The 26132-nt window shown below is 40.9% G+C and overlaps 1 protein-coding gene across 2 annotated transcripts in view; it reads left to right on the top strand.

Moving 5' to 3' along the window:
- TTC7A (tetratricopeptide repeat domain 7A) overlaps nt 1-26132 on the top strand; it is a 283111-nt gene that overhangs the window by 96001 nt on the left and 160978 nt on the right. Inside the window, exons 12-14 of one of the 2 annotated variants that reach the window (XM_034764410.1) lie at nt 14982-15099; nt 19302-19346; nt 20927-20984. In XM_034764410.1, the coding sequence (XP_034620301.1) occupies nt 14982-15099; nt 19302-19346; nt 20927-20984 (221 nt within the window). The remainder of the gene's footprint in view (nt 1-14981; nt 15100-19301; nt 19347-20926; nt 20985-26132) is intronic. The other variant, XM_034764411.1, reaches the window with a different exon arrangement.

The raw sequence follows: 26132 nt of genomic DNA, 5'->3' as shown, positions 1-26132 counted from the left end.
GTGCTCATGATTAGGAAATGTCTTCTGCCTAGTTTTTTAAACTGGTCCTGTGAGGAAAGTCACTAAGGCAGGCGTTCACACAGACCGTGAAGTCAGCGGGGCTCTATGTGAGCTCAGAGAGCCAGCCTAGCGATTCTTCTTGCAGGACTCAAGCCTAGACAAAAACCATCTTATACAATAATGATAAATCCAGTGAAAGCCAGAATACTAATAAAGGGTTCCTGCCTATTATAAATGTCACAAACAGATGACCATCATCTAACAGATGGATACTTATTGACTTATGGACAATCCTGTGGCTCCTGCTAAACACAAACTTTGCACTAGGGAAGGCTGCATTTTCCTTCCACATTACATGCAGTCTCCTGCTATAACTAGCCTGCAGGTATAACTAGAATGAATGAACCTTTTGAGGTTCAGTTCTGAAAGTAAAATCATTGTGATGATCTCATGTTTTCTGTAGGCACTGAAGCTGTAACCAAGACCTCTACCACTGGAATAAAATGGGCCCTTGATATTTGTTGAGATGAAAGGACTAGGCTACTACATTGTGGGAAAAGAAATGGAACAGAATTCTTGTGTCTACTCTATATTGTACTACTGCTTTCCTGCTAGCTTAGCTTCTTTCCTTTTTTCCTCCCTTTAAATATTAAGGATCAAATATCTAATGGCAACCATTTCATTGTGTGCTCACAGTCCATTGTTGGTTCAAACTATGCACATGCAACTACGGGTTCCAATTATAACATTTAGAGGCCTAGCCACCTGATTTTTTTGCCTGCGATCAGGTGCTTATTCGTTGCCTCTCTTTTGCTCCCACAGTTAATGTACCTGCAGTTTACAGATTACAAGTGCAAAATTAGAAGACTATTTGAACCCCATTAATTTGTGTTTTTGCCCAGACTGCATAATCTTCAGCACTTGATTAGATTTCAGCACTGAATGAAACATCAGGATGATGATGATGATGATGATTATGACGATGTGTATTACAAGAGCACATAGAGGCCACAATTAAGATCCTTGTGCTAGAAACCATAAAAACACATAGAAAGACACGGTGCCTGCCTTGAAGAGCTCATAGTATAAACAGAGAAACAGTACACTTCCTTGTTTTTTTTTTTTTTTTTTAATATTCCCCAGCCACCTCCCTCACTCCCCTCTGTGCAGATGCCCCAGCCCACCTGGCCTACTGTTGTCACCCCAGAGTGCCCTCCTTCAGCTGGGCATAGATTCAGGCTCAGTCTGGAACCATCTGAATACAAAGAAGAATTAATCAGTTAAAAAAAGTTAAAAGGTGTCATAACTCTAATAAAGAAAAGTATGAGCTGCCATCTTGTCATTCTGATGGTGTAGGTTAGGATTTGGGAAACGCATCTTGCCATTCCAGTGAATGGGTACACAGCTGCTGATTTCCTTTAATACTAGAATTTGTTCTACCTAATCTTTGGAGTGTATGAGGAATTAGAGGGACACTCAAAGCTGTTATAAGGCAAGATCTAGTGATTAAAAAATAAGGGCCATCTTCCCTTATGCGGGGGAAGAGAATAAGGCAGCATAAGGTACCCCATAATTCCCTGCACAGGCGTTGCACAGCTAACATATGAAAAGTAATATGTTGCTGGTGTAGCCAGAGGAGAGTCTGGGAGATAAATGTGAGTGAGTCATAACTCCTTGCCTGGTCTGCTCCTGGAGCAGTCCAGCTGTGCACAGTTCTTTACTCATGGCAGATTGCAAAGTGACAAGCGAGTCCTAGATAAACACAAATTGAGAAAGAGAGGGGATGTGTGTTTAACAGTCGTTTACCCAGTTGTTCCAATGGCAAGATGTATTTTCTGTGTTCTAATTTAAAGCTTATCTAAAACCCACTGGAGTCAATGGGAGTCTTTCTATTTGGATCAGGCCCTTACTTCCTTAAATGGGATCCAGTCCAATGAAGTATGGAAATGTCCGCTCTCACTGAATTGCAAGCACTATTCCATGAGGGCCCAATTCTGCCACCATTTCTCACACTGAATAGTGCTGTACTATGTAAGTATTCTGTCTGAAGAAGGCACTGCTGATTATATGGATGGTGGCAGAATGGGGAACTAGATGGAGATAACAGCACTGAAATACGGTCAGGTAATTGAAAATTCATATATATATGACTAATCACTGTTGTTCTCCTTTCAGTAAATGGGCTAAATTCTGCCTTGACACTGAAGTCAATGGGATTGCAGGGATGTAAAACTGGGCAAAAATGGGTGGAGTCCCTTTAAAACTACAGAAATTGATTTAAAAAAAGTCAATCTTACATAGTCCCCATCCACTAGTAGGTAGTAACCTATTCTTCTGTCAGCAAAAGTAGGTTTGCCAGTAAACTTAAAAAGATCTTCTGCCTTGGGAGAGCTGTTTCCCTAAATGTCATAATTACAGTAATTATGTGCATTTAAATTACATGGTAATAAAATTAGAATCAAATCATTCTAAACTGAAGCTGAACAAGTTAGAAAAGCAGTGATCAATGGCGCTTAAATAGAGAACAGGATCAATATTTAATTGAATAATCTAATGGAAAAATATTAACTTTTTTGTTGTAAACATTAATACACGTTGGTTTTCAGGAAATGTAAGATCTGATTAATTCCTAACTTGCTGGAAATGTGACTAGTGTATTATTTGTTAAATTATGAAATAAATATAAATATTTGATTGCTATTTAGCCAGAAAAAGGGTGAAATAAGAACATCATTTATACAAATGAAAAAGCAAACTCGTGCTGTCTTTGTCTCTCTACTGTATGCTTTTGGTGCATTACTACACCCTGATAGTTTACTGTCCAGATGCAAGCAGTACTTTAATCTTATTTTGTACCGTTAGCAACTGAAATCATTTCAACACCATTTATGCATCTGGATAATTGTAGTGTGTCATGGGGACTACAGAACTGTTTCTTTGCTGGTTAATCAAGCAATCATTTAATTTATAGTACCAGCTTTGTACACAGTATCCCAGAACACTTTTAAAAAACAAAAATAAATAAAAATGTTGAATGCGCCAATGTGATTTAGTGTGTCCAAAATGCCCATTATGCATCTATAAAGAGATCTCCAGTGCAAAGTAAATTGAAATAAACATATACTTTAATACTACACCAGGCAAATCAATACATACAGAGCCAGAAAAGAGCTGAATACCCTCAGCTCCTGTTGACATTAAGAGCCAGATCCTCAGCTGATGTTACTTGGCATAGCTCCATTGATTTCACTGGGGCTGTGCTGATTTACACCGGCAGATGATCTGTTCCCCAAAGAGCCCAGTTCTGTTCTGATCTGTTCCCCAGAGAGCCCAGTTACTCCTAAGATTGGACCCACACTGAGCAGTAAGTAATGTCTTGTTCAGCCTATATTAGAATTATAGGTTTTTACAAATAGAAAAGTGTGGGGTGAACAGCAAATCAATATTTCATTAGTCTAAGGGCCTAAAAGAACTGCCTCAAGGGAGCAGAAAAGTGCTAAAACTCGTACACCTGTACAGATCACTCTTGCCTATTCAGAGACACAATGGGACCCATGATTAACAGTGCCCCTGAGATTTAAAATCTTTCTGGGACAAGCTATAACTTTCAGTTTATTCCACATCCATATGTGGTACAATATATTTAAAGTGTTTCATTGGCCCAAAGGCGATTTGAGGTCTTATCCACCCTGGGTCCCAAGCACAGTTTGCTGAACCAGTTTATAAATCTTTTAAAACATGGCAACAATTTGGCCAGCTAACATGGCTAGGGACAAACTGTGTTCTAGCTCGTGGGCTATGTTCAGCCTGGAATGAGTAATGCAGATCCTAGTGATGTCTAGCCAGTCATCTTTAAACTATCTTACAGAAAGTGCTGTGAGATTTTAAACAATTGCAGATGATCAAATCATTTGTTATTTTCATTGGAAAGCTGACACAGTCTGCACCACTAGGCCACTCCCTCAATGTTCAGTCATTTGTCCTGTATGAATTCAAAGAAAAGAGAGCCACCTACTAAACTACTAGAGCTGCTTCCTGATGCACCCACCATTCCTTATAATTCTCCCAGCCGAGTGCTGACTTTACCCAATTTTGCAGAGTTTGTGAAATCTTATGGGATCACAGCACAAGTTGGTGTTGTCAATAATAATAATTTCAAATTTGAATTGAAGTAGTTCCGTGTCCCTAATTATGTTCAAGGTCCAATTATACAAATACATATGGATGAGCTAGTGACTACAAACATGCACCAAATTCTGAACATCTTGCAGCTCCAGACTCTCCCATGTTATTAACCTCCCTTAAAGGATTGGCTTCAACGGGGAGACCTTCCTATGCCGTCTGCTTCTTTATGAATTCTAGGGAGGTCATTGTAGAGCTTTAAAAAATCATGGAGCCAAATGGAGTCTAGTCTGGGACTAGCTTTAATAGTGACAGGTAGCATGGGCTAGTGACTAGGGCACTAGACTGGAAGTCGGGAGATGAGTCTCAGTAGAAAACACTCTTCTGTCTTTATTGGTCTCTGACCAGTATGTGTAAATAGCTAAAGGACACTGATGCCTATTGGCACTGGTAAGTTTTGGGTCAGACACTTTTCAGGTGCCGTGGTAATACTCTGTGGGTAAAGAATTGTTCCAGAATTTTCCCTACCCTCTAAACCAGTGGTTCACAACCTTGGGTACACAGAGATCTTCCAGGTGGTACATCAGCTCATCTAGATAGTTGCCTAGTTTTACAATAGGCTACATAAAAAGCACTAGTGAAGTCAGTACAAACTAAAATTTCATACAGACAATAACTTGTTTATTCTGCTCTGTATACTATACACTGATATGTAAGTACAGTATTTATATTCCAATTGATTTATTTTAGAATTATGTGGTCAAAATGAGAAAGGAAGCAATGTTTCTGTAATAGTGTGCTACAACACTTGTGTATTTTTATGTCTGATTTTGTAAGCAAGTAGTTTTAAGTGAGGCGAAACTTGGGGGTACGAAAAACAAATCAGTCTCCTGAAAGAGGTACGGTAGTCTAGAAAGGTTGAGAACCACTGCTCTAAATGATGGTTCCCACTCATGCCACAGCTGTTCATACTGGAGCAATTTCAAAGGCCTGGTCTACACTGTGGGGGGAAGGGGGAATCAATCTAAGTTATGCAACTTCAGCCACGTGAATAACGTAGCTGAAGTCGTCGTACTTAGAGCTACTTACTGCGATATCTTCACTGCGGTAAGTCGACGGCTGACTCTCTCCCGTGGACTCCGCCGGAGTCGACAGGAGAGCGCTCAGCAGTCAATTTATCATGTCTAGACTAGACGCAATAAATCAACCCCCACTGGATCGATCGCTGCCCATTGATCCAGCAGGTAATGTAGACAAGCCCAAGGTCTCTCAATGCCAGGGACTACCAAGAATGCTAGCTTCTATGTGCCTCCCTGGTGACTGAACAGCTAATACTGCAGAAAGGTAAGATCTCAAGAGCCCCATGCAGAGGGCTGGACTTGGGCGCCATGTAATTTGGCAGCATTGGAAAGGGTGGCACAAAATACTTAACAGATTCAACCAAGTTTAAAACATATGGGCTTAGTTTCTTGTCATGTGTAATCAGTGAGCCATTCTGTATGCTGCAAACCCCTGTATTCTACTTCCACTTTGTCTGTTAGTCACTGAACACCACATAGGCCTCCTCTCATTCACTTTTTCTTTTCTTCTCTTTGTCCACTGTTTGCTTTTTATTTCTTTTTTCTCTCTTTGGGCTGCAACATCCCCTCTTCTTTGAATTGATTGAATAATTGTATCCCTGCCTAAAATCCAATACAGAAATTTAATAATCATAAAAAACCTCAGTCCTATTCTTGTTACAATTAAAATTAAAGACCAAAGCAACGGTGAGATCGTTTGAAATGTCCCAACTTTTCCCATCCTATTAGATGCTTCTCTAGTCTGTTGCCCTAGTCTAATGCGACTGTACCTGCCACTATCCTTGTTTTCATCTGTAAAGCTGTCCTCATCCTACTGCTCTAGGCCATCAGTTTGCCTGCCTGTCCCCAGTACCTGTGGGAGCAGCAGTGCCTGTTTATGAATGCAGATTCAGTGTGGTGGGGCTTCAACCTTTTGATAAATAAGTTGAGCCAGTTAAAAACCAGATGGGTGGCTGTATGCCAGGAGACAGCATCTGCTGTTCCCTCACCCTTGTCAGTGTGCCCATGGGCTTGGCTCAAGTACACACCAAAAGCTCTGGTCAAATAACCTGGTTTGCTGGAACAGGCACTCTATTTCAGGGAAAACAGCTCTCAGGTTTATGCTACTAACAACTGTTCACCTTCCATCAAAGAGGATGCGGGGGGTGCGGGGGAATAACCCAGATTATTATATCATCAGTGGCAGTTCACAGCTTGGTAACACATTTTTCTGAGAGCTGTGTATGCTTCCCTGTGGCCTAGAGGAGGAGTTAGCCAGTCATCCAAACTCCCTCTGACAAATAATGAAATAATGCAGTGTGAGAATTAGCAGTGCTTTAATGTAGCTTTGGGTATCTTTTTGTTTTTAACTTCATGTCATTTTTCAGCTTCTTGGGCTCCACCCTGCAGTCTGTAGTCCTATTCTGCTGCTGTTGCTCTCTTCTTTCCCTATTCAACATGGAGCACGCAGAAGAGGCTCTGTGTATCTGTGTCTGTCTCTCATTTCTGGGAAGCTTTGAGGCTGTGTCAGAACAGATTTCAGGCTTAGATTCCACTTGCTTCTGAGAGAACTAAAAATAAAAAGAGGAGGAGGAGGAAAGAAATTAAATTACATTCAGGCTGTTGCCTGTAAGCTGATGCCCAAGGATTTTTTTTTTTCTTTACCAGGTGTCACATTGAGGTTCCACACCTGAAATGTTTAACCTCTCATCACCCGTAGCATGTTCTTAGAGCTAGGATTCACTATTATTAGTTTGCTTTTGGTAATGCCCATAATGGGCTATGCATTTTCCAAACACAAAAGAATGCCCAGTTCCTGCCCCTTGAGGAGCTGTGGTCAGATTCTATATCTCCAGGCTTGCTGGCACCAGCTATAGCCTGCAACCAGATGGTTGAACCAAATGGTCCACCCCAGGGTTTGTGACCCTAGTATTGGGCCCCATTTGAAATTAATTATGTCTCCATTAGATTAGTTTTCAGTTGTACTGAAGCGCTACACTCTTGGTCCCATGATCCTTGACAGCTTAGTGGAAATGGTTGGTTCATGATTTATCCCCAACCCCATCTGCCACCTAATCCTGCTATAACTGTTGTCTCTCTTGGATCCTTCTAACCGAGGGCTTGTCAGCGTGAACACTTAGTTCATGGCAGACTAGGGTGTGGATGTATCCTGCACTAGCTTGCTGTGCACTAAGTGTCCATGTGAACCATGCTTCCACACACTAAAAGTTCCTTAGGGTGCTTTGATCTGCTCCCCTTTCAAAGTGGGGTAGGTCAGAGCACTCTAGGGAATTGCTAGTGCACCGCCACAGGGTCCACATGGACACTTAGTGCACAACACGCTAGTGTGGGATAGTCTCACGCTTCCGCTTGTCACAAACTAAGAGTTTGTTTAGACAAGCCCAGAGTGATAGCTGGCATATCTGTAAAATCTGTAGTGAGTGAGTTCTCCACCTGGAATGCAGGCACATTAGGAAACATTTGTGTTTGAGAGCTGAGGCCTAGTGAATGTTGATGTGAATGAAAGGTTTGCAGGTTTTCAGGCTCTCTAAGAATTGGGGAGAGGGGGGTGGGTGGCAGTCACAGCAGGAGTGGCAATGGCTGAACAGTGCAAAAAAGGATTTGTGAATGTTCTTGTGAATATAACCAGCCGATTAGCTTTGCTGGAGTTTGCAAGTCCCTTTATTCTCAAAGCAGCCTTCGGGTGACCACGTTTGTATTTGCAGGAATCTCTGTAGAAAGCCAAAATGCCATTAATACTTGTCTGAATAAATATTTACAAATGGTCCTGGATAACTTGCAAGCAGGAAAAATGAACGGTGTGCCTCCTATTTATAAAACTTAGGTCATCTAGTTAGGGAAAGGAAACAATGCCAGCTGATATACGTGGCCAGTCATACAGCCTGAATAGCAAATATGTATAGTGACCAGTTCATAAGGAAATCAGAAGCTAAAATGTCTGCATCTCAGCTCCTAGCCCATCATTTCATTTAGACTACTGCAGCTGAGATCATCTTCCTTTTTGCTTTTCTCCCCATGTCTCCCCCATAGAATCCCTTATCTGGCTCTTCCTCTCCCTCCTCCTTTTTCCTGGTTCTTTCCTACATCAAATGCAAGCTTCTTGTTCTCATCTTCAGGGCTTGGCAAGACTGTCTTCACACATCTCTGCTGTCCACTCCTCTTATTAGATCCCTTAATCCTTAAATTCCACCCAGTCATATCTCCTAACTATTTCTTTTATTCCTTCTAGTCTCATTTTTGGAGCTTCTTTCATCCTTTTAACCCCTCCCCCTGTCATTGTGCTTCAAGGCGCATCCCTCTTTATCATAGCCCTCCTTAAAATCTGTTCATTTCACAAACTCCACAATTGATAAGGGATTTACCTACTGCACAGTTGTCCCTGGGTATTTTTGATGTGTTGTTAACATGAGAGTAATAAGAAGGAAAGAAGAAATGAAGAGCGTGAAGGAGAGTATGAATGAGAGAAAGTGGATGTGTAAAAGTATAGCTCTCTATGGTGAGGTATGTCTCTCCTGGTAGGTGAGGTAAGGTGTCTTGCATAAGGTCCCAGAGGGCAGAAGAATTCACCCAAATTATTACTACTTCAGGCGGCTAATTTTTTTCTCACGATGAGTGCTGGGATATTTTTTGCTTCTATTCACTTTGGGCCCAGTCCACCAAAACCCTTAAGCATATGCTTACACTTAAGTATACGGACAGCAGGACTGCTCATGTGCTTAAAGTTAAGAATGTGCTTTTGCTGGACTGGGGGGTTAAAGAGGGAGGACCCCAGTCTTTCCAGTATAACAGGAACTTTTAGGACCTGATTCAAGCCCTGCTGAAGTCAATGGGAATCTTCCTATTGACTTCAATAGGCTTTGAATCAGACAAAGTGCCTTTGGTGTTAAGCCTGCTCTTCTAAATATACAGAAAAAGAGAGCATCTCTGTCTAGACCTAGCAGGCACAGACTGGCCAAAGGTGTGGCTCTATGGCTCTCTATAACTAGTGAATGATCTATGCCAGCAGTTTTCAACCTGTGGTCTGCAAACTATGTCTAAGGGGTCCGCAAAAGGTTGTCGTTACCATAGAACAGTGATTTTCTTAGAACTTAGAATTATGTCTAAGATTTCCAAAGGAGTCCACACTGCCATTTGAAATTTTTTAGGGGTCCGCAAATAAAAAATGTTGAAAACCACTGATCTATGCAAAGAATGGAGATTGCTTCTTCACTTTTTAACTTAGTATCCTTATTTCATATTTGCATTTTCAATAAATATTTTCTTGTGTTTGTATGAACTGCTAAATATTAATTCTTCTGGTAATAACATATAATTTTAATTTAGTATATAACAGCTAAATATCTTCAAATCAGACAACTAAAAAATCCCTGGTAGAATTGTGTATTAACTGAAATAATTTCTGTTCATAAGCAGAATGAAAATTCCTGGTCTGCTGGTACATTTCTGGCAGGCTTTGCTTCATTGCAAGAGACTTCTCTGGATTTTAAGGAGATACTAAACTGCTGAGATCTGACAAGGCTGAATACTAAGAAAATGCATTTCAATTAAGTCTTTAATGTTTGTCTCAAGAATGGTTCAATTCCAAACAAAACCTTCAAACCTTCCCCCCAAATTTATAAACAGAGGTCCCAAGCAGGATCTTTCCAATAACAGTCTGCTATCTGGCTCTTAACCAGAGCTGACACTGTTGATTGGTGCTGACAGGATGCGCAGTCTATCCTGTAGGCTAATGAGGCATATTCTGGGGCTTTCAAGGATTAGCCACAGCTCTTTCTCTAAGCTTAGAAACTTAGGCCTGGTCTACACTATGGGGGGATTGATCTAAGTTACGCAACTTTAGCTACATGAATAACGTAGCTGAAGTCGATGTACTTAGATCTACTTACTGCGGCGGTGTCTTCACTACGGTGAGTTGACTGCTGCCGCTCCCCCGTCGACTCTGCCTGTGCCTCTCACCGAGCAGGAGTACAGGAGTCGCCGGGATTGATCGCTGCCCGACGCTCTGGCCGGTAGTGAAGTGTTTTCTGTCCACAATCTTGATCCTTTCTAAGGACAGTTAAGGAAACTGTATTTTAAAAGGATTGACTGATGATTTTGGAAAATAACCAATAACAATGCCAAGTCCTTTATGATTAGTAGCTGTCTTTTACATTCTGATTTTACCGGCACCTGTGTTTTACGTTTTCATTAGTCTCCAGTCTGTGATCAGTGGAACTACCAGTTAGCTTTGCAGCTGCGCAACTTCTCCAAAATGGCAGAATGTCTCTGTGCTAGAATAGGAAAGATGGACCTAAGTATTTGCCATCTTAGACCCTGAGCCTGTGAGGTGCTGAGTGACCTCAATTCCCATTAAAATCTGTACTATTTGAAGGTGCACAGCACTTGTAGCATTGGACCCTTAAAATACAAAACATAGCTGGCCTAGTGGTCTAGAAGCAGTGCAACATGTTGGATCAAAATTTGGGTTCTGAACTTGAAGCTTTCTGGCATTGGGGCAGTAGAGTCTGGGTGTGACAGTGTGCTTAGCCCAGGGGGAGGGCAAGAGTGCTTTGTTTTCCATATCTTTTCATTTTAACAGAGGAAGTAAAACTGCTCTGAGGTTTTCACAGAAAAGATTGCACAGCAAAAGCAGATGTTGACAAATACAAGGAAACACACGCCCACAAACGCTTATGAACAGGCAAACTTGTGGTACAGCTGTATGTAAATAGCCAAGAGGCCCGGCATTCTTGTTTGAAAACATGTAATTGGTGCCTGCCCAGTGGCAAATATTTAAACAAGATAAAATGCACTTTAACCTTCTATAACATCTGTCAGTCTGTGACCTCTATCCAGTAAGGCCTTATCTATATTGGAAGGGTTTTTTTTGTATAAGCCAAAATATGAATATAGTTATAGTGGTATAACCTCTGTGTAGACACTTACCTTGTTATAAGACATCCCTACCCCCGTTTTTTTAAATTTAGCTGAAATCATTAGGTTGCTAAACTACAAAACAAAAAAGATCATTTTTCTGTTGGAATAATAGTGTCCAAATGGGAGGTGGTTATACCAGTATAACTATATACTTTCTTGTATAGACCAGGCCTAAGTCATAATGTCCCAAAGGTGCTTCTCCTTCCCCTGCCGCTTTCTTTTTTCATGTTACAAACTTTGGACAATGAAGAAGTGTTTCACTATTTAAAGCACAGTTGGGCCTGAACCAGAATTCTGGTTCCAAACAATCTGGAACTTTGGGCAAATTGGCACCCATTTATCTGTGGGTCCTTTAATTTTTCTTCTTTGCAAAGAGACATACTCACTCTTCAGCTACCCTACCAGGCTAACCTGGGATTATGAACTGTCAGGGAACCCTGGTCCAACCCTCATGTAGCAGAGGTAGTAAACTGTGTGCAGGGCATTTGTATGGGGGCAGTGGGGTAAACAAAACTCAAGCAAATGGAAGGAGGCAAGAGAATTCTTCTCCGGGCCATCTCCTATTGACAAGGCAAGACATGAATTAGCATAGTTGTGACATTCTTTCAATCTGTGAGTTGTATTTTGATGGGAAACCTTCTGATTAAAACAGGAACTTCCCTCAGTTGTTGTTTGCAAATACAAACACTTCAGAGGAAAGTTTGTATCTTTACTAGGGTAGGAGCAAGGAAGTTGGAACAGAAGAGAATCCTTCTCATTTCCCCCTCACATAAAGGAGGTGCATCACATTTATATTATAGCAGAACTTCACTGAGCTGTGCGTAGTGTAAATGGCAAATCTACACTGAAAATGGAGTGTGGGGTTCTGCTACTGTGCTGAGTACAGGGCAGGGGAGTACAGAATGCCTTGGTCCTAATGGCTAATGCAAGAGCACCAGGTAACCTCCTCACATCTCTGCTGGCAGCCAGTAACACCCTAGACCAGGTCTAGATACTCTCAATGGTGCCACTGCTCCATGCATGTTCAAATCCACACATCTCATGTCTACACTGAGAGTCATCTCCCATCCCTACCAATTAGTGTAGATTATAATAATAAATAATGAATAACTCTTATGTAGCACACTTGTCATCTGTGGATCTCAAAGATCTTTCTTTACGAAGGAAGTAAGCAGTGTGGAGTCAGGTTTTGCACCTGGTGTTTGGGTCATTAGTGGTGGGTGGTAGAGGAAGGCCACCCTGCACTCACTCAGCAGCACTGGTTCCTGCCCCTGCAGGGCTGGACCCTGCTTCCCATTCCAGGTGTTACAACCTGGCATCATAGCCATTCAGGTTTAGCATGGCCACCCCTCTGTCATGACAGACGGGCGGCCAGACCAGATGTGAATGCCATGTTGCAGCCCCCAGAGTGAGAAGCCAGCCCAGCCCTATGGGACAAAGTTAAGTGCAGAGTGGGGTCTGTCTCCAGCTCTGTGGGAAAATTTATGCTGTACACCACCTTTTATCAATTGTATAATATGCTTGAAAAGGCACAAACGTACTTGTAAAGACCAGCTGGGGTCAGGGGGTAGTTCCCCCCCACCCCATTCCCATATGAGCTCCACCACTGGAGGTAATAAGTATTACTATCCCGATTAGAATAGTTAGGTGCAGCTGTAGTTTCACAACAGTAAAGTGAAGCTGAAGAATGCCTTGTAATTGAAATAGTGGCTTAAGACCAAATTTTCAATCACTCACAATCACTATTTCAGGTTGTGATAGAGTTCTCAGAGGGCCAGGTGGGGTCTGGGAGGTAGTGTGCCCAGTATCCAGCCTCGCCTCCCAGCAGGAAGGCCTTTCAGTACAGTTCCACACCTGTGTATGGCCTTTGCTTCCCCTTGGGTTTTCAGTGTCCTTGCCCTTTTCTTACCAGAAGGGGAATGGGGGGGAATGAGGCTTATGTCCCTCCTGCAGCAAGGGCAGTTGATAGGGGAACCCAGGCCTTCCCACTCCACCGGGCTCTGACCTAGGGCCCTATGAGAGTCACTCAGTGTTCAGCACGAGTTATCCTCCCGGGACACTTCCTGCCATCCGTCTCTGCCCATGGCTCCAAGTCCAATGTAACATAACTAAACCTTCAGCCCCAACAGGCTCAGCCTGCAGTCCTGTTCCTCACAGCAGGGGCTTCTTCAGCACCCTTGGTAGGTGCTGTCTTCATCAGGGTAGGTCTGTCTTCCTCTCCAGCCTCCCACTTCTGAGCTGGGTTGCTCCCTTTTAAGCTTCCTCTCCAGTTGGATCATGCACTGCAGGTCTGGAAGGGTGGGGCTACCTGGGTCTAGTATTATCCTTTAAACCTTTTGGGCCCGGTGTGGGGTTTGTACACTCCATTACACAAGTGCTCAGCTCCCAGTGACCCAGACAGATTTTCAGATGACCTGAATGAGACTTACTATACCTTGGGGGAGTGTTTTGTAACCCCCATATTCCTCATCTGTATATAATTGTGATATTGCATATAAAGCAGGCCATGTGAGGTATCAGGGGAAAGGTTATGATCTGCTGAAAGACCTTGTTCTATCTAAATATGTGCATCATCAATGCATATGAAATTATAAGAATTGTGTTGTATGGTTTTCACTAAAATACGCAGTGGGTTTGGGAGGCACCCAGATACTAGGTCTACAGAGACAACGACAAGGGAGGTAACCAATACCTGGGTGGGTGCTGCTGAACAGACATCACCAGCCATTGTCCAGCAAGGGAGCTACAATGCAATGACTCACCTGCATAAGGCCACCCCAGGGGAATTGCTCAACTTTGCCTCGGGACTCAGCACTGCCCACCAGACATGCCTGGACTTGTGTTCTCCAAGCAGATGGACTAAGGGTATAAAACAGAACACAGGGGCCACATGCTGGACCTTTCTCCTGCCCCCACCTATGCTGCAAGCGACAAAGACACACGGAGAAGAACAATTAAGACTCCAATAGAAGAGACTGGCCCAGGTTAAGGGACAAACCTGTATATTTAAGGACTGCAGTGGGGTGAGAAAAACTGCTTAATCTAGATATTGCCCAGTCTAATAGGGTTGAGAGTTTAGACTGTGTGCTTATATATTTTTTATTTTGGTAACTCTGACTTTTTGCCTATCGCTTATAATCACTTAAAATCTATCTTCTGTAGTCAATAAATTTGTTTTACTGTTTATCTTTACCAGTGAGTTTGCCTGAAGTGTGTGGTAAATTTGCTCAGGTTTGCAAAGGTTAATATATATCTACTTTTCATTGATGAAGTGGTGAACCAACTAATAAATTTGCACTGCTCGTCTTGAGCAGTGCAAGACAGTATATTCCTGAGTACACTGCTGGGAGCTGGAGGCATTTGGCTGGTGCCTTTCTCTGTGTGATTCATGAATGGCTCTGGGAGCAATCGTGCAGTCTAGCTGGGTGTGGGTCTCCACATCCTGTTATGCTGAGTAGTCACAGCACCTGAAGGGGTTTGCTGCTTGTCACTAGCAAAGCATTGTGAGAGACAGCCCAGGCTGGAGAGTTATGGGGGCTCCGTTATGTGGTGCAGCAGTCCCAGGCTGCACCACGCTTCTGAAATCTGACCACTTATTTTGTGGCCTTACTGGGAGCAGAGCTGTTCTGAAAATTTGACTCCGTTTGTGTGTGCTGGGCTCTGTGGATAATCTGACCCTATATCTCCTGCTTACTATTAATCTGTATAAAATTGTGCTGAATTGTGATTACAGAGACTCCTTACACTAACAGCTCTCTGGTCATTTGTAACAGCACACAAGGTCGTTGTTACTGTGTAATCTTTTTGGAGTGGGCATGATGCAAGTAACTTGTTTTTTTTTTCCATCCTATCTTTTCCCTACAGCTGGAGGAAGGGGAACGTTTCGCCAAGATGGTGATAGATCTAGGAGAGGATGCTGGAGAGTTCCTAGCTAAGGGGTATCTTGCCTTGGGTCTGACATACAGTCTTCAAGCTACTGATGGTAAAGATTGATCAAATATTGTGCATAAAGCAGCTATTCTGAGTCTTCAGTGTAAGCAACGTATTAAAGACATTGTTGAAATTTTGGCTGATCATGGAAAATAATCAAACTCCTAAACTACTGGGGAATATTCACTTGCTTTCTGAACAACATCTGCTTTGATAGGCTACATGGAATTTTTATGCTGAAGTACAAACACAAACTGCTCAGATTTCCTATTCATTTGGGGAGAAGGTCCATTTGCCATGGCCAACAAGTGTTGAGGTGTTTGAATTAAACGTGTAATAATTTTTTTTCAAGAGTTCATTTATTTACATAATAAAGCCTGACTTTCCATCTATTTTCACATTCATAAATCACAAAGGAAAACAGGAACTCCTGAGTTCAACTCCTGGCTTAACACTGATTCCCTCTGTGGATTTGAGCAAGTCATTTAACCGCTCTGTGTCTCTGTTTCTCTATCATTAAAATAATACTTATCTACTCCTCTGAGGCACAGTGAAAGTGAACTAGGTAATGTTTGTACAGAGCTTTGAACGGGAAAAGAGTTATGCAAGCACCAAGCATTATATTTTAGTTCTCAGTAGGCTCTGCAAGCTTGGCACATGGAGGTGTGACGTGCTCTAACACCCATTGCATGGAGTGCAGGAAAGGCTTTTAATTCTGTTTTCCATCACACTCACATCTAGGAGCAGCTTAATTTACTCTCGGACGCCAATACAAATGTTCCAACACAAACCTGCTTGAGTAGTTGCTGAATCAGCAGGCATTCTGATCAACCTGGCCATGCCCATTAATGCACCATCACCCACTTTTGCTTAGGTTTAGGCCCATTTGTTTACTGTCTCTGTGGGCAGTAGTTCAGATCACAGAAAAGCTCTATCTTCCGTGCTGTCAATGAGGGTAGTACTGCTGCATGCTTCCCCACAGCAGAGCAACTTGATCAAATATATTTGTGCTCTTCAGTAGTAGAAGTCACTGTGAGTCTCCAAGCAACCATATCTGATCCAGTGGGCAGCTACTCTGAGAAGTGCCTCTCCAAAGTGGTTGGTAATATATAACACAGTTTCTTCTCTGTTTCACTGCCCCAAAGCAGTTGCTCTTGGAAACAACTTGAACTTTCTCTTATTTTCTAAAGTCCTTTAAAACATTTGAGTCCTACATAATGGCCTTCTTCCTCAGGCATCGTGCCCAGATTTTGTTTAATTGTCTCTACGATTGTACAAGATCCCAGAGTCTATTTTCAGATGGACTTTTTAAATACGTTAATAAATAAATAGTAAAATGATTATCCTCGGTAATGGAACTTTATTAAAGGGTTTCTGATAAATGAAGTTGTAGAGGAGTCTGTTGGACTCCACTGTAATGATCAAAGTATTTAAGGAGCTTTAGTGTGAGTTTTAATGCTTTCTCTTCTGGAACTGTGTCTTCTCTGAGTTTTCAAGAGGTTAACAGGGTTCAGGAATGTTCTGACCTACAACAATCTCATTTATTAAAAAAACACTTAACCTTCACTACAGCAGCTCTGCAATTGTGTCCAATTTAGCTTCTGAATTTCATCATGAAATAGTGGAGTTTCTGCCTTTCAGACCTCATATTTTTAGTGTTAAACTAGGCAGGGCCAACTGTTTAGTGGAGGTGTCTGGCAAATTCTTTAAGAGAAACTAGAGACTGTGCTTTCCTCGTTGAGATTATCTTATTTTAATAAAATGGATTAAATCCCTTTAAAACATACTTGTTTCCAAGTACATGAATATCTGGCATTTTATCCCAAAAACCCAAATCTGTACTGAAGAAGTTTTTTTTTTTTTTTTTTGTTATAGGAAGAATAAAATATTTATCATAGAAATGATGTAGAAGTTGACGGGGGTGAAAGGAGGAGAATCAACCCCCATATAAACCCTATGTTTCATATTGTGAAAGATTTTGTGTGTGTGTGTGTGTGTGTGTGTGTATTCTCGTGTGTACAAACACATTCACAATGTCAGATACGATCACACAAATACCTGTGTATATATGTTAACTTCCATAACTTTCCATTTAAATTGACTTCTGATTGGTACAGCACACTCAGTGCTAATTAATAAATTGTTTCAAAGCCACTTGACAACTTTTGTTAGAAAGTTCATTAGAATGTAAGACATTTTCTGACTAAGATTAGGCTTTCTCTTTTTAATTCGTACTTTATCAATAGTTAGCAATATCCAGTGAGATAGAGACATAGAATATTCAAAACTAAACCTTTTGCTTTGTGACACTTTCTGCTTTACAGCATGACTGTTTCTTTGCAGGAGTGGGATGAGAGAATCATATTGAATATCATTAAAACATTTTCTGGCCTTTTTTGAATAATCTTTAAAAAAGTCCCTTTATACATATAAGAGCTACCCTCCTGATAAGACAAGATTGCTCACCACGCAATTATTATGTGGCTCCCTTGTTCTCATAAGGTATCTGCTTATGTGTTGTTGAACTAAATCTCACTGAAGCAGCTGAGGGATGTGTTGTCCTCAGTAGAGGATGCCTTCATTTCTCCTTCATTCTCAGGAACACAGATGGTTCATTGCTCCAGCACATCTATTTCTTCTCTAGGTTGTTTTTTTTATGGCTAAAATCTGTGATAGGTTGGAGCATTTTTAACAGTGTATCTTCCTCCCCCCACTTGCTATTCCAGTTTTGTCACTGTCTATAGTGCCAACTTTGTCTCCCTTGGGTCTCATACAGAATTCATATAAGACAAGGGAAGATAGGCTGAGTTTAACTAAGGCCTGGCAAGGGGAAAAATCTGCAAGTACAGAATATATTGTGAAATGCAAGTACTCATCATACCTGCCCCCGACATTCCTCAGCTAATCCTTAAATATTCCCTGGCTTCCGCCCATTCAGAGAATGTGATTGGAACTTTGGATACAATGTCACAAATCAGAAATGGAAGGGGAAATGTTTCTCTAGCTAGCCATAAGAACTGCATATGGTTAGTATATTCAGGGCACAAGCTAATATGAGAAAGCTGTAGGCATTGCTTATTAGTGAACCACTCCTAATTTGTAGATCAATAATCAAATCACATTCTTTCATATTTGATATATGATAAGAATTTGGGCTGCAGCATAAGTTGCACTGAACTAAGGCCTAAGGAGCTTATATCCCATTTTCAAAAGTGACTTTGCACCAGATTTTCAAAAATGTTTAGATGCCAGAACACCTTTTGAAAATCTAGCATTTGGGAGCCTAAATCCCATTGATTTTCAGTAACACTTAAGCTCTTAAGGTCCAGATCCTCAAAAGTATTAAGGCACCTAACTCTCATTGATTTATGTGATTTATCTCATGTGACTTAATTAAATCAAGCTGCATTTCCACTGAAACTGTGATAGTTGTATTATCAGTTTGTAATCTGTCAGGTCTCTTCAAAACCATCTTCCAATAGTTTTTGGAAGTTTAGTCCCTTTCTATAAAGTCTCTCATTGAATAAAGTGCATGGTATGTTTTGATCAAAAGTCCTCATTGTTTGCACATATCTCAGCATGCTTATGGTAGTTGGATGCAAAGGCAGAGATTTAGGGCCAGATTTCCAGCTTGTATGATTAGCATAATTATACTGAAGCCAATAGAGCTACACCAATTTGCAACTGCTGAAGAGCAGAACCATAATCTTCAAGAGTTCCACTAAGTGTCATTGGATAGCTGAGACATCAATCCTTCTTTCTCAGTTAGCTAAATGTGAGGTTGATGCTTATGGAAGAATTTCTGAACTCCCCCAATATATTTTAGGTATTATACTACTTTTTAAATGAGGTATAAATAGTGTGCTGAACAGCCAGAAATCAGAAGTTTAGGATGATTCCACCTGATAAATTCTATAGAGTTTTTCATTTTATTTTCATTGTTTGAATATATAAATTATATATATATATATATATATATAACAAATAGCAAAATTCCTCCTTGTCACACTTTTCTCTGCCTTCTTGGATTAGCATTTCTAGCAACTTGGCCACAATATTTGGTGGTTTTTCTAAGAGATGTATAATCAGTAGCATTAAGTACGAAGACTTCTTTTTCCTGGGTAGATGCTTATAGCCATTATGAGATCATTTTTCATGTTTCACCAGCATTAATGTCCATGTTGAGTTTTTTAATTTTTTCTCTGTTTTTCGTTTTTCTTTTCTTTTCTTTTCTGTCTTTACTTACAACATCAGGTAGTGGACCTGAAGTTTCAGTCTGTCTGGAGAGGTCTATCCAGGGTGAAGTGTTCCAGTCATTTCTTTAAACTGTTCATTTTGTGTTTTATTTTTACTAACCACTAGCTTATGTGGTTAGTAAAAATAAAAAAAGAAGGGGGCTTCAATTTTCTTATCACATCTCTGGCTTTCAAGATGTTTTATGGCATAATCACTGGTTGATCTTTCTGTAATTTTTTGGGTGTTGAAGACTAACAGATACCACTCCAGATTGAAATGGATGTTAAAAAGAACTTAAATTATCACTGCAGCTTTATTTTCTAACCACATTGGCATAGAAAATGTCTGTCTTCGCAGTATTACCAAACTTACTGGTGTTCCGCTTTTCATTCAATGGCACGTTTGATCTTCGAGAATCTGAAGAAACTGTTTACCCACATGTTTTGGGCATGAATCCTCTGTTTTTCTACTTAACTCTTTAAAGTGCTTGTATTTTACTTTACTTTCAAAGAATAATGTGTTTTCCTTGCATTATGTCACTTGTTCCTGCCACTTCTATCAACTTGAGGCATGTTAAGTCAGATAAACTCATACATTGATGTTTGGTCTTCACTAAACACTAATCTCCTCTTTGCAGTATTGATCAGCAGCATGTAGAATAACAAGTAACCTCCTTGTGAATTGTGAAGACTGAAAAGCAATATGAGCTAGCCTGCTTAATACAGAACAATGCTATCAGATGCCCAGCCCACTTGGCAGATGTTTTTAGGTTCTAGAAAACCAAGCCTCCGTAACAATTGCATACCCCTCTATTCAGTATCCAATAACAATGAATTACATCCATAAGTCGTACCCTTCTATCCATTCCCACAGCCCTCTAGTCTAGGGTCCTAGAATGATCCTTAAGTTTATCATTTCCTAACTGGCATATCAAGAATCTTGAACACGTCCATTCTACTTTTTTTAGAATTACTTTACAGATAGAAATTAGAGCCCAATGAGTCAGATCCTTATCTGTGCTGAGTTCACACTTGGCACTGCTGAAGAGAGAGCACAGGAGGCAACTGGGGACCAAAACCATGCTTAGCATAACTTGGAGCAGCTTGGCCAGAAAGCCTGCTGTGCTGGCTGAGAATCTGGCAGAGCACCATGAGCTCTATCCCTGACATTCCCTCTCTTCAGCCTGGCACACTCCCTGTGTGAAGTGGATAGAAAGTGGTGGAGAGCTGGGTATACCTTAGTGAGGGCATTACTTAGTTAGCTGCCCCATTAGGGTAGCTTTCCAGGGGCTTTGGGCGCTGTTAGCACCAAACATCTAGGGCCAAGAGTCTGGCTCTGATGTTTCTAGTTTTAAAAAGCCTTTAAATTATGTGTATTATGTTAATGAAAACATTTCAGAATCACAGAGAAACCTTTTTTTTTTTTTTTTTTTAAACAGAGGGAGGGGGAATTCCTTGAAAAACCCAACAAATATTTTAAAAAAATGTCTTTGTTGTCATTTTTTTCCAAAAACAAAACTGGGTTTCTCACACCCTTACATATAAGTGCTAATATCCTTCTGCTATTGTATGCTAACATTTTAAAATGTATTGAAAGTGCTCTCTGTCTAACTGTTAAATAATCATATGTGTCTTGTCCTGCAGCTACCCTGAAATGTTCTCAAGACACATTGCACAAGAAAGCCCTTCAAACTTTGGAGAGGTGAGAAAGAGCCTGACTAGCTGCTGTTTGCTTTTGCTCTTTGGATGAATCCAAAATAGTTCTTTAGTTCTTTTAAAAATATATATGCTCTTCAAAAAGTTTCAACATCTCAGTTTTTAATATAATACATAAGAAGAGGCATATTGGGTCAGACCAATGGTATATCTAGCCCAATAGCCTGTCTTCCAACAGTGTTCGAGACAGTTATCAAGTGATCCATCCTCTATGGTCTAGTCCCAGATTCCGGCAATTAGGGGTTTAGGGACACTCAGAGCATGAGGTTGCATCCCCAACCATCTTGACTATTAGCCATTGATGGAGCTATCCATCAGTTTGAAGCACTTGGAGGAGAGGAAGCTGAGCAGGAACAGTCAACATGGATTCACAAAGGGCAAGTCATGCCTGACCAACCTGATTGCCTTCTATGATGAGATAACTGGCTCTGTGGATATGGGGAAAGCAGTGGATGTGATATATCTTGACTTTAGCAAAGCTTTTGATACAGTCTCCCACAGTATTCTTGCCCGCAAGTTGAAGTATGGATTGGATGAATGGACTATAAGGTGGACAGAAAGCTGGCTAGATTGTCGGGCTCAATGGTTAGTGATCAACGGCTCGATGTCTAGTTGGCAGCCAGTATCCAGCAGAGTGCCCCCAGGGTCAGTCCTGGGGCCGGTTTTGTTCAACATCTTTATTAATGATTTGGATGATGGGATGAATTGCACCCTTAGCAAGTTCGCAGATGACACTAAGCTGGGGGCGGGGAGAGAGATATGCTAGAGGGTAGGGATAGGGTCCAGAGTGACCTAGACAAATTGGAGGATTGGGCCAAAAGAAATCTGATGAAGTTTGACAAGGACAAGTGCAGAGTCCTGCTCTTAGGAAGGAAGAATCCCATGCACCGCTACAGGCTGGGGACTGACTGGCTAAGCAGCAGTTCTGCAGAAAAGGACCTGGGGATTACAGTGGACAAGAAGCTGGATATGAGTCAGCAGTGTGCCCTTGTTGCCAAGAAGGCCAATGGTGTATTGGGCTGCATTAGTAGGAGCATTGCCAGCAGATTGAGGGAAGTGATTATTCCTCTCTATTCGGCACTGGTGAGGCCACACCTGGAATATTATCTCCAGTTTTGGTCCCTCCACTACAGAAAGGATGTGGACAAATTGGAGAGAATCCAGCGGAGGGCAATAAAAATGATTAGGGTGCTGGGGCACATCACTTATGAGGAGAGGCTGATTGAACTGGGCTTCTTTAATCTGCAGAAGAGTAGGGGGAGGGGATTTGATAGTAGCCTTCAAGTACCTGAAGGGGGGGTTCCAAAGAAGATGGAGCTTGGCTATTCTCAGTGGTGGTAGATGACAGAACAAGAAGCAATGGTCTCAAGTTGCAGTGGGAGAGGTCTAGATTGGATATTGTGAAATAGTATTTCCTTAGGAGGGTGGTGAAGCACTGGAATGGGTTACCTAGGGAGCTGGTGGAATCTCCATCCTTAGAGGTTTTTAAGGCCCGGCTTGACAAAGCACTGGCTGGGATGATTTAGTTGGTGTTGGTCCTGCTTTGAGCAGGGGGTTGGACTAGATGACTTCCACCCTAATATTCTATGATTCCATGAACTTATCTAGTTCTTTTTTTAACCTACTTATACTTTTTGCCTTCACAACATCCCCTGGCAAACGAATTCCACAGGTTGACTGTACATTGAGTGAAGACGTACTTCCTTATGTTTTGTTTTAAAGCTGCTCCCTATTAATTTAATTGGGTGTCCATGGTTCTTGTGTTATGTGAAGAGATAAATAACACTTCCCAATTCACTTTTTCCATATCATTCATTTTACAGACTTCTATCATATCTGTGCCTAGTCATCTCTTTTCTAAGCAGAACAGTCCCAGTCTTCTTAATCTCTCCTCACATGGAAGCTGTTCCATTCCCCTAATCATTTTTGTTGCCCTTCTCTGTAAATTCTCTGATTTTAATACATCTTTTTTGAGATGGGCAACCAGAACTGCACACAGTATTTCAGGTGTGGGGTTACCATAGATTTATAAAGTGGCATTATGATATTTTCTGTCTTACTATCAATCCCTTTCCGAATGGTTCCTTTCTGTTAGTTTTTTTGACTGCCACTGGACATTGAGCAGATGTTTTCAGAGAACTATCCACAATGACTCCAAGATCTCTTTCTTGAGTGGTAACCACTAATTTAGACCCTATCAATTTATGCATATAGTGTGATTATGTTTTACGCTGTGCATTATTTTGCACTTCTTAACATTGAATTTCATCTTCCATTTTGTCACCCATTTGTGAGATCCATTTGTAACTCTTTGGAGATTTGGAGTTAGCTATCTTGACTAATTTTGTATCATCTGCAAATTTTGCCACGTCACTGTACATCCGCATTTCTAAATCATTATGAATATGTTGAACAGCACTGATCCCGGTACAGTTCCTTGGAACACCCCACTATTTACCTCTCTCCATTGTGAAAGTTGACCATTGATTTCTAACCTTTGTTTCCTATCTTTTAACCGGTTACCAATCCATGAGAGGACCTTCCCTCTTATCCCATGACAGCTTACTTTGCTTAAGAGCCTTTGATGAGGGACCTCGTCAAAGTCTTTCTGAGTGTCCAGGTACACTATATCAGCTGGATCACCCTTGTCCACATGCTTGCTAACACCCTGAAAGAATGCTAGTAGATTGGTTAGGCATGATTTCCTTTACAAAAGCTGTGTTGACTCTTCCCCAGCATATTGTGTTCATCTGTGTTTGCTAATTCTGTTCTTTGCTATAGTTTCAGCCAATTTGCCTAATACTGAAGTTAGGCTTATGGACCTGTAATTGCCTGCGCAGAGCTGGGACAGCACACTAAATGAACGCACACTCAGCCAACATCTGACCACACCAGGATCACTCTGGAGCCTATTTTACATTAGGTATTCTCCAGTCATCTGGTACAGAGATTGATTTAAGTGATAGGTTACATACCACAATTAGTATTTCTGCAATTTCATACTTGAGGTCTTTCTGGTGACTTATTCATATTTAATTTATCAATCTGTTCCAAAACCACCTCCTTTGAAACCTCAATCTGGGACAGTTCCTCAGATTTGTCAACTAAAAAAAATGGCTCAGGTGTGGGAATCTCCCTCACATTCTTGGCAGTGAAGACAGATGCAAAGAATTCACTTAGCTTTTCCACAATGGCCTTATCTTCCTTGAATGCTCTTTTAGCATCTGGATTGTCTAATGGCTTCACCAATTGTTTGGTAGACTTCCTGCTTCTGATGTACTTAAAAAATTTTTTTATCTCCGCAATTGTCTTTCCAAATGACTCCTACAATAGCAAGAATGCAGCAGGTCATCTGGCTACATTTAAAAGCTAACTTTTGTGAAGTATCACCTTTTTTCTTAAATTACAAAACAAGACAAAAATTGAGTTTTAAATCTATTATGAAAAGTTAACTGTAAGAATGACCTTATGAGGTTCCAAGTTTAATGCATCTCAAGTTTATAAGGAAAAAGTTTTTTTCCTAACTATTACTCTCACAAACTCGATCTATCTTAGCTGTTTTAAAGTACGTGTCATCAGGGGTTCTAAATTTAACATAAGGTCTTTAAGTCAGACTGAATTCTTTTTTTCTTGCACATTATCATCTATAATAGAGATTCTGCAGATCAAAAATCTGCCGTTGGTTACACCTGGACAATTGCTTTGTATTCAGGGAGTTTGTGCCAATTGACTCTGTAATTGTTTCTTAGTAAAAAGTTCTGTTGATGTTACACAAGAAAGAATAGAATCCATCTCACTCGCTGTCATCTATGCTGGCTCTGCAGCAGTAACAGTATATAGTAGTAAAAACTTATTTTTGTCACTAAAGTCAGCAGATGTGACTGGATACTCACCACGTGGTAATCTGAAGAGCAAGAAATTGCCACTTTTACCAAGTCTCTCTTCTTTCAAGTAACACGTACCTAGACTCATGTAGTAACTCCATGACAGTGCTATTTCCATGTAATTGCTATGCTGCCTTGCTTTTTAACTGTATTTATTTTTATTCTTTGACCTTTCCCACTGACTACGACTTGTTTTCCTGGTATCTTAACTCTAGCTAGGAAACAGATAAGTCTTTAGACAAACATCAGATACTCATAGTTCAGCCAAGCTGGGGCATTACTAGAGTCAGCCAGCTAATACCCTGTGTCTCAGTGTATTTATGTTTATCAGTTCCAAAGTACATGTAGACTCTCAGCCCATGATATAGACTCCCGAAGCCATCCTTAAACACGGGTGTCTCAGCTGGAAGCCTAATTCCATCAGTTTGATTATTTTTTAATGCCCTTTAAGGGGATGCTGAGCAACAAAATAGCAGCTCTTCTTTCTTTCCCAAGCCATTGTCAGTCAGTGTTCACATACACCCCTGTGAACTTTCCCCCCTTTTTAACCCTTCCGTCTATTGTTAAAGGGACTATTGAATATTTTATAATAACTATGTAAAAAACAGGCAGCCCATCCTACCACAGTAGTCAGGATCAGGGTTGGATTTGGTCTTTGGTAAAAAGATCAGTATGTTGATTATACACACTGCAACATGATATATCCAATGTCAAATCCTAATCAGATGAATAATATCTTTGGTGTGGAACACGCTGGCCACAGGTTCAGAGAGAAGTTCTAAACAAGTAGAGATAAAGGGCTCTCTTTGTCCAAGTTAAACTAATTGATTCTAGAGCCGTTAATTAAAATCATCAATGCAATTGCTTTTTTCTCATCAGCTATGACTATAGCTTTGTGGTAACTGACGTTGAAATGGTATGTGGTTTTCGTTTCCAGCAGTAACTCTTAAATCTTTTTATTAGTGAATGAATAGTTTGGCAGTGCTTAGCTGCCATGCTTGTCAGTCTTTCATTTCTCCCTCATACACTCTTCAACTGCACTTGCTTATGGTAGGACAGCACAGGTGCAGAGTTCTCTGTTTGTTGGAGTACAGCCCAAAGAGTTAGAAAACATCTCTTTGGTATGATCAGCCTTTCCTGTTGTGTAAAGGTATTACTGCAAAAGAGCACTAGGAGATGAACTAGCTGTGTCGGCCGCAGTGGAGTCAGTAACAATTTTAAGAGTGTTATCTGAGTGACCCTTCAAAAAT

The sequence above is a fragment of the Trachemys scripta genome, chromosome 3, assembly GCF_013100865.1.
Source record: "Trachemys scripta elegans isolate TJP31775 chromosome 3, CAS_Tse_1.0, whole genome shotgun sequence".
Classification (NCBI taxonomy): Eukaryota; Metazoa; Chordata; order Testudines; family Emydidae; genus Trachemys; species Trachemys scripta.
This window is presented reverse-complemented; position numbering and strand designations above follow the sequence as displayed.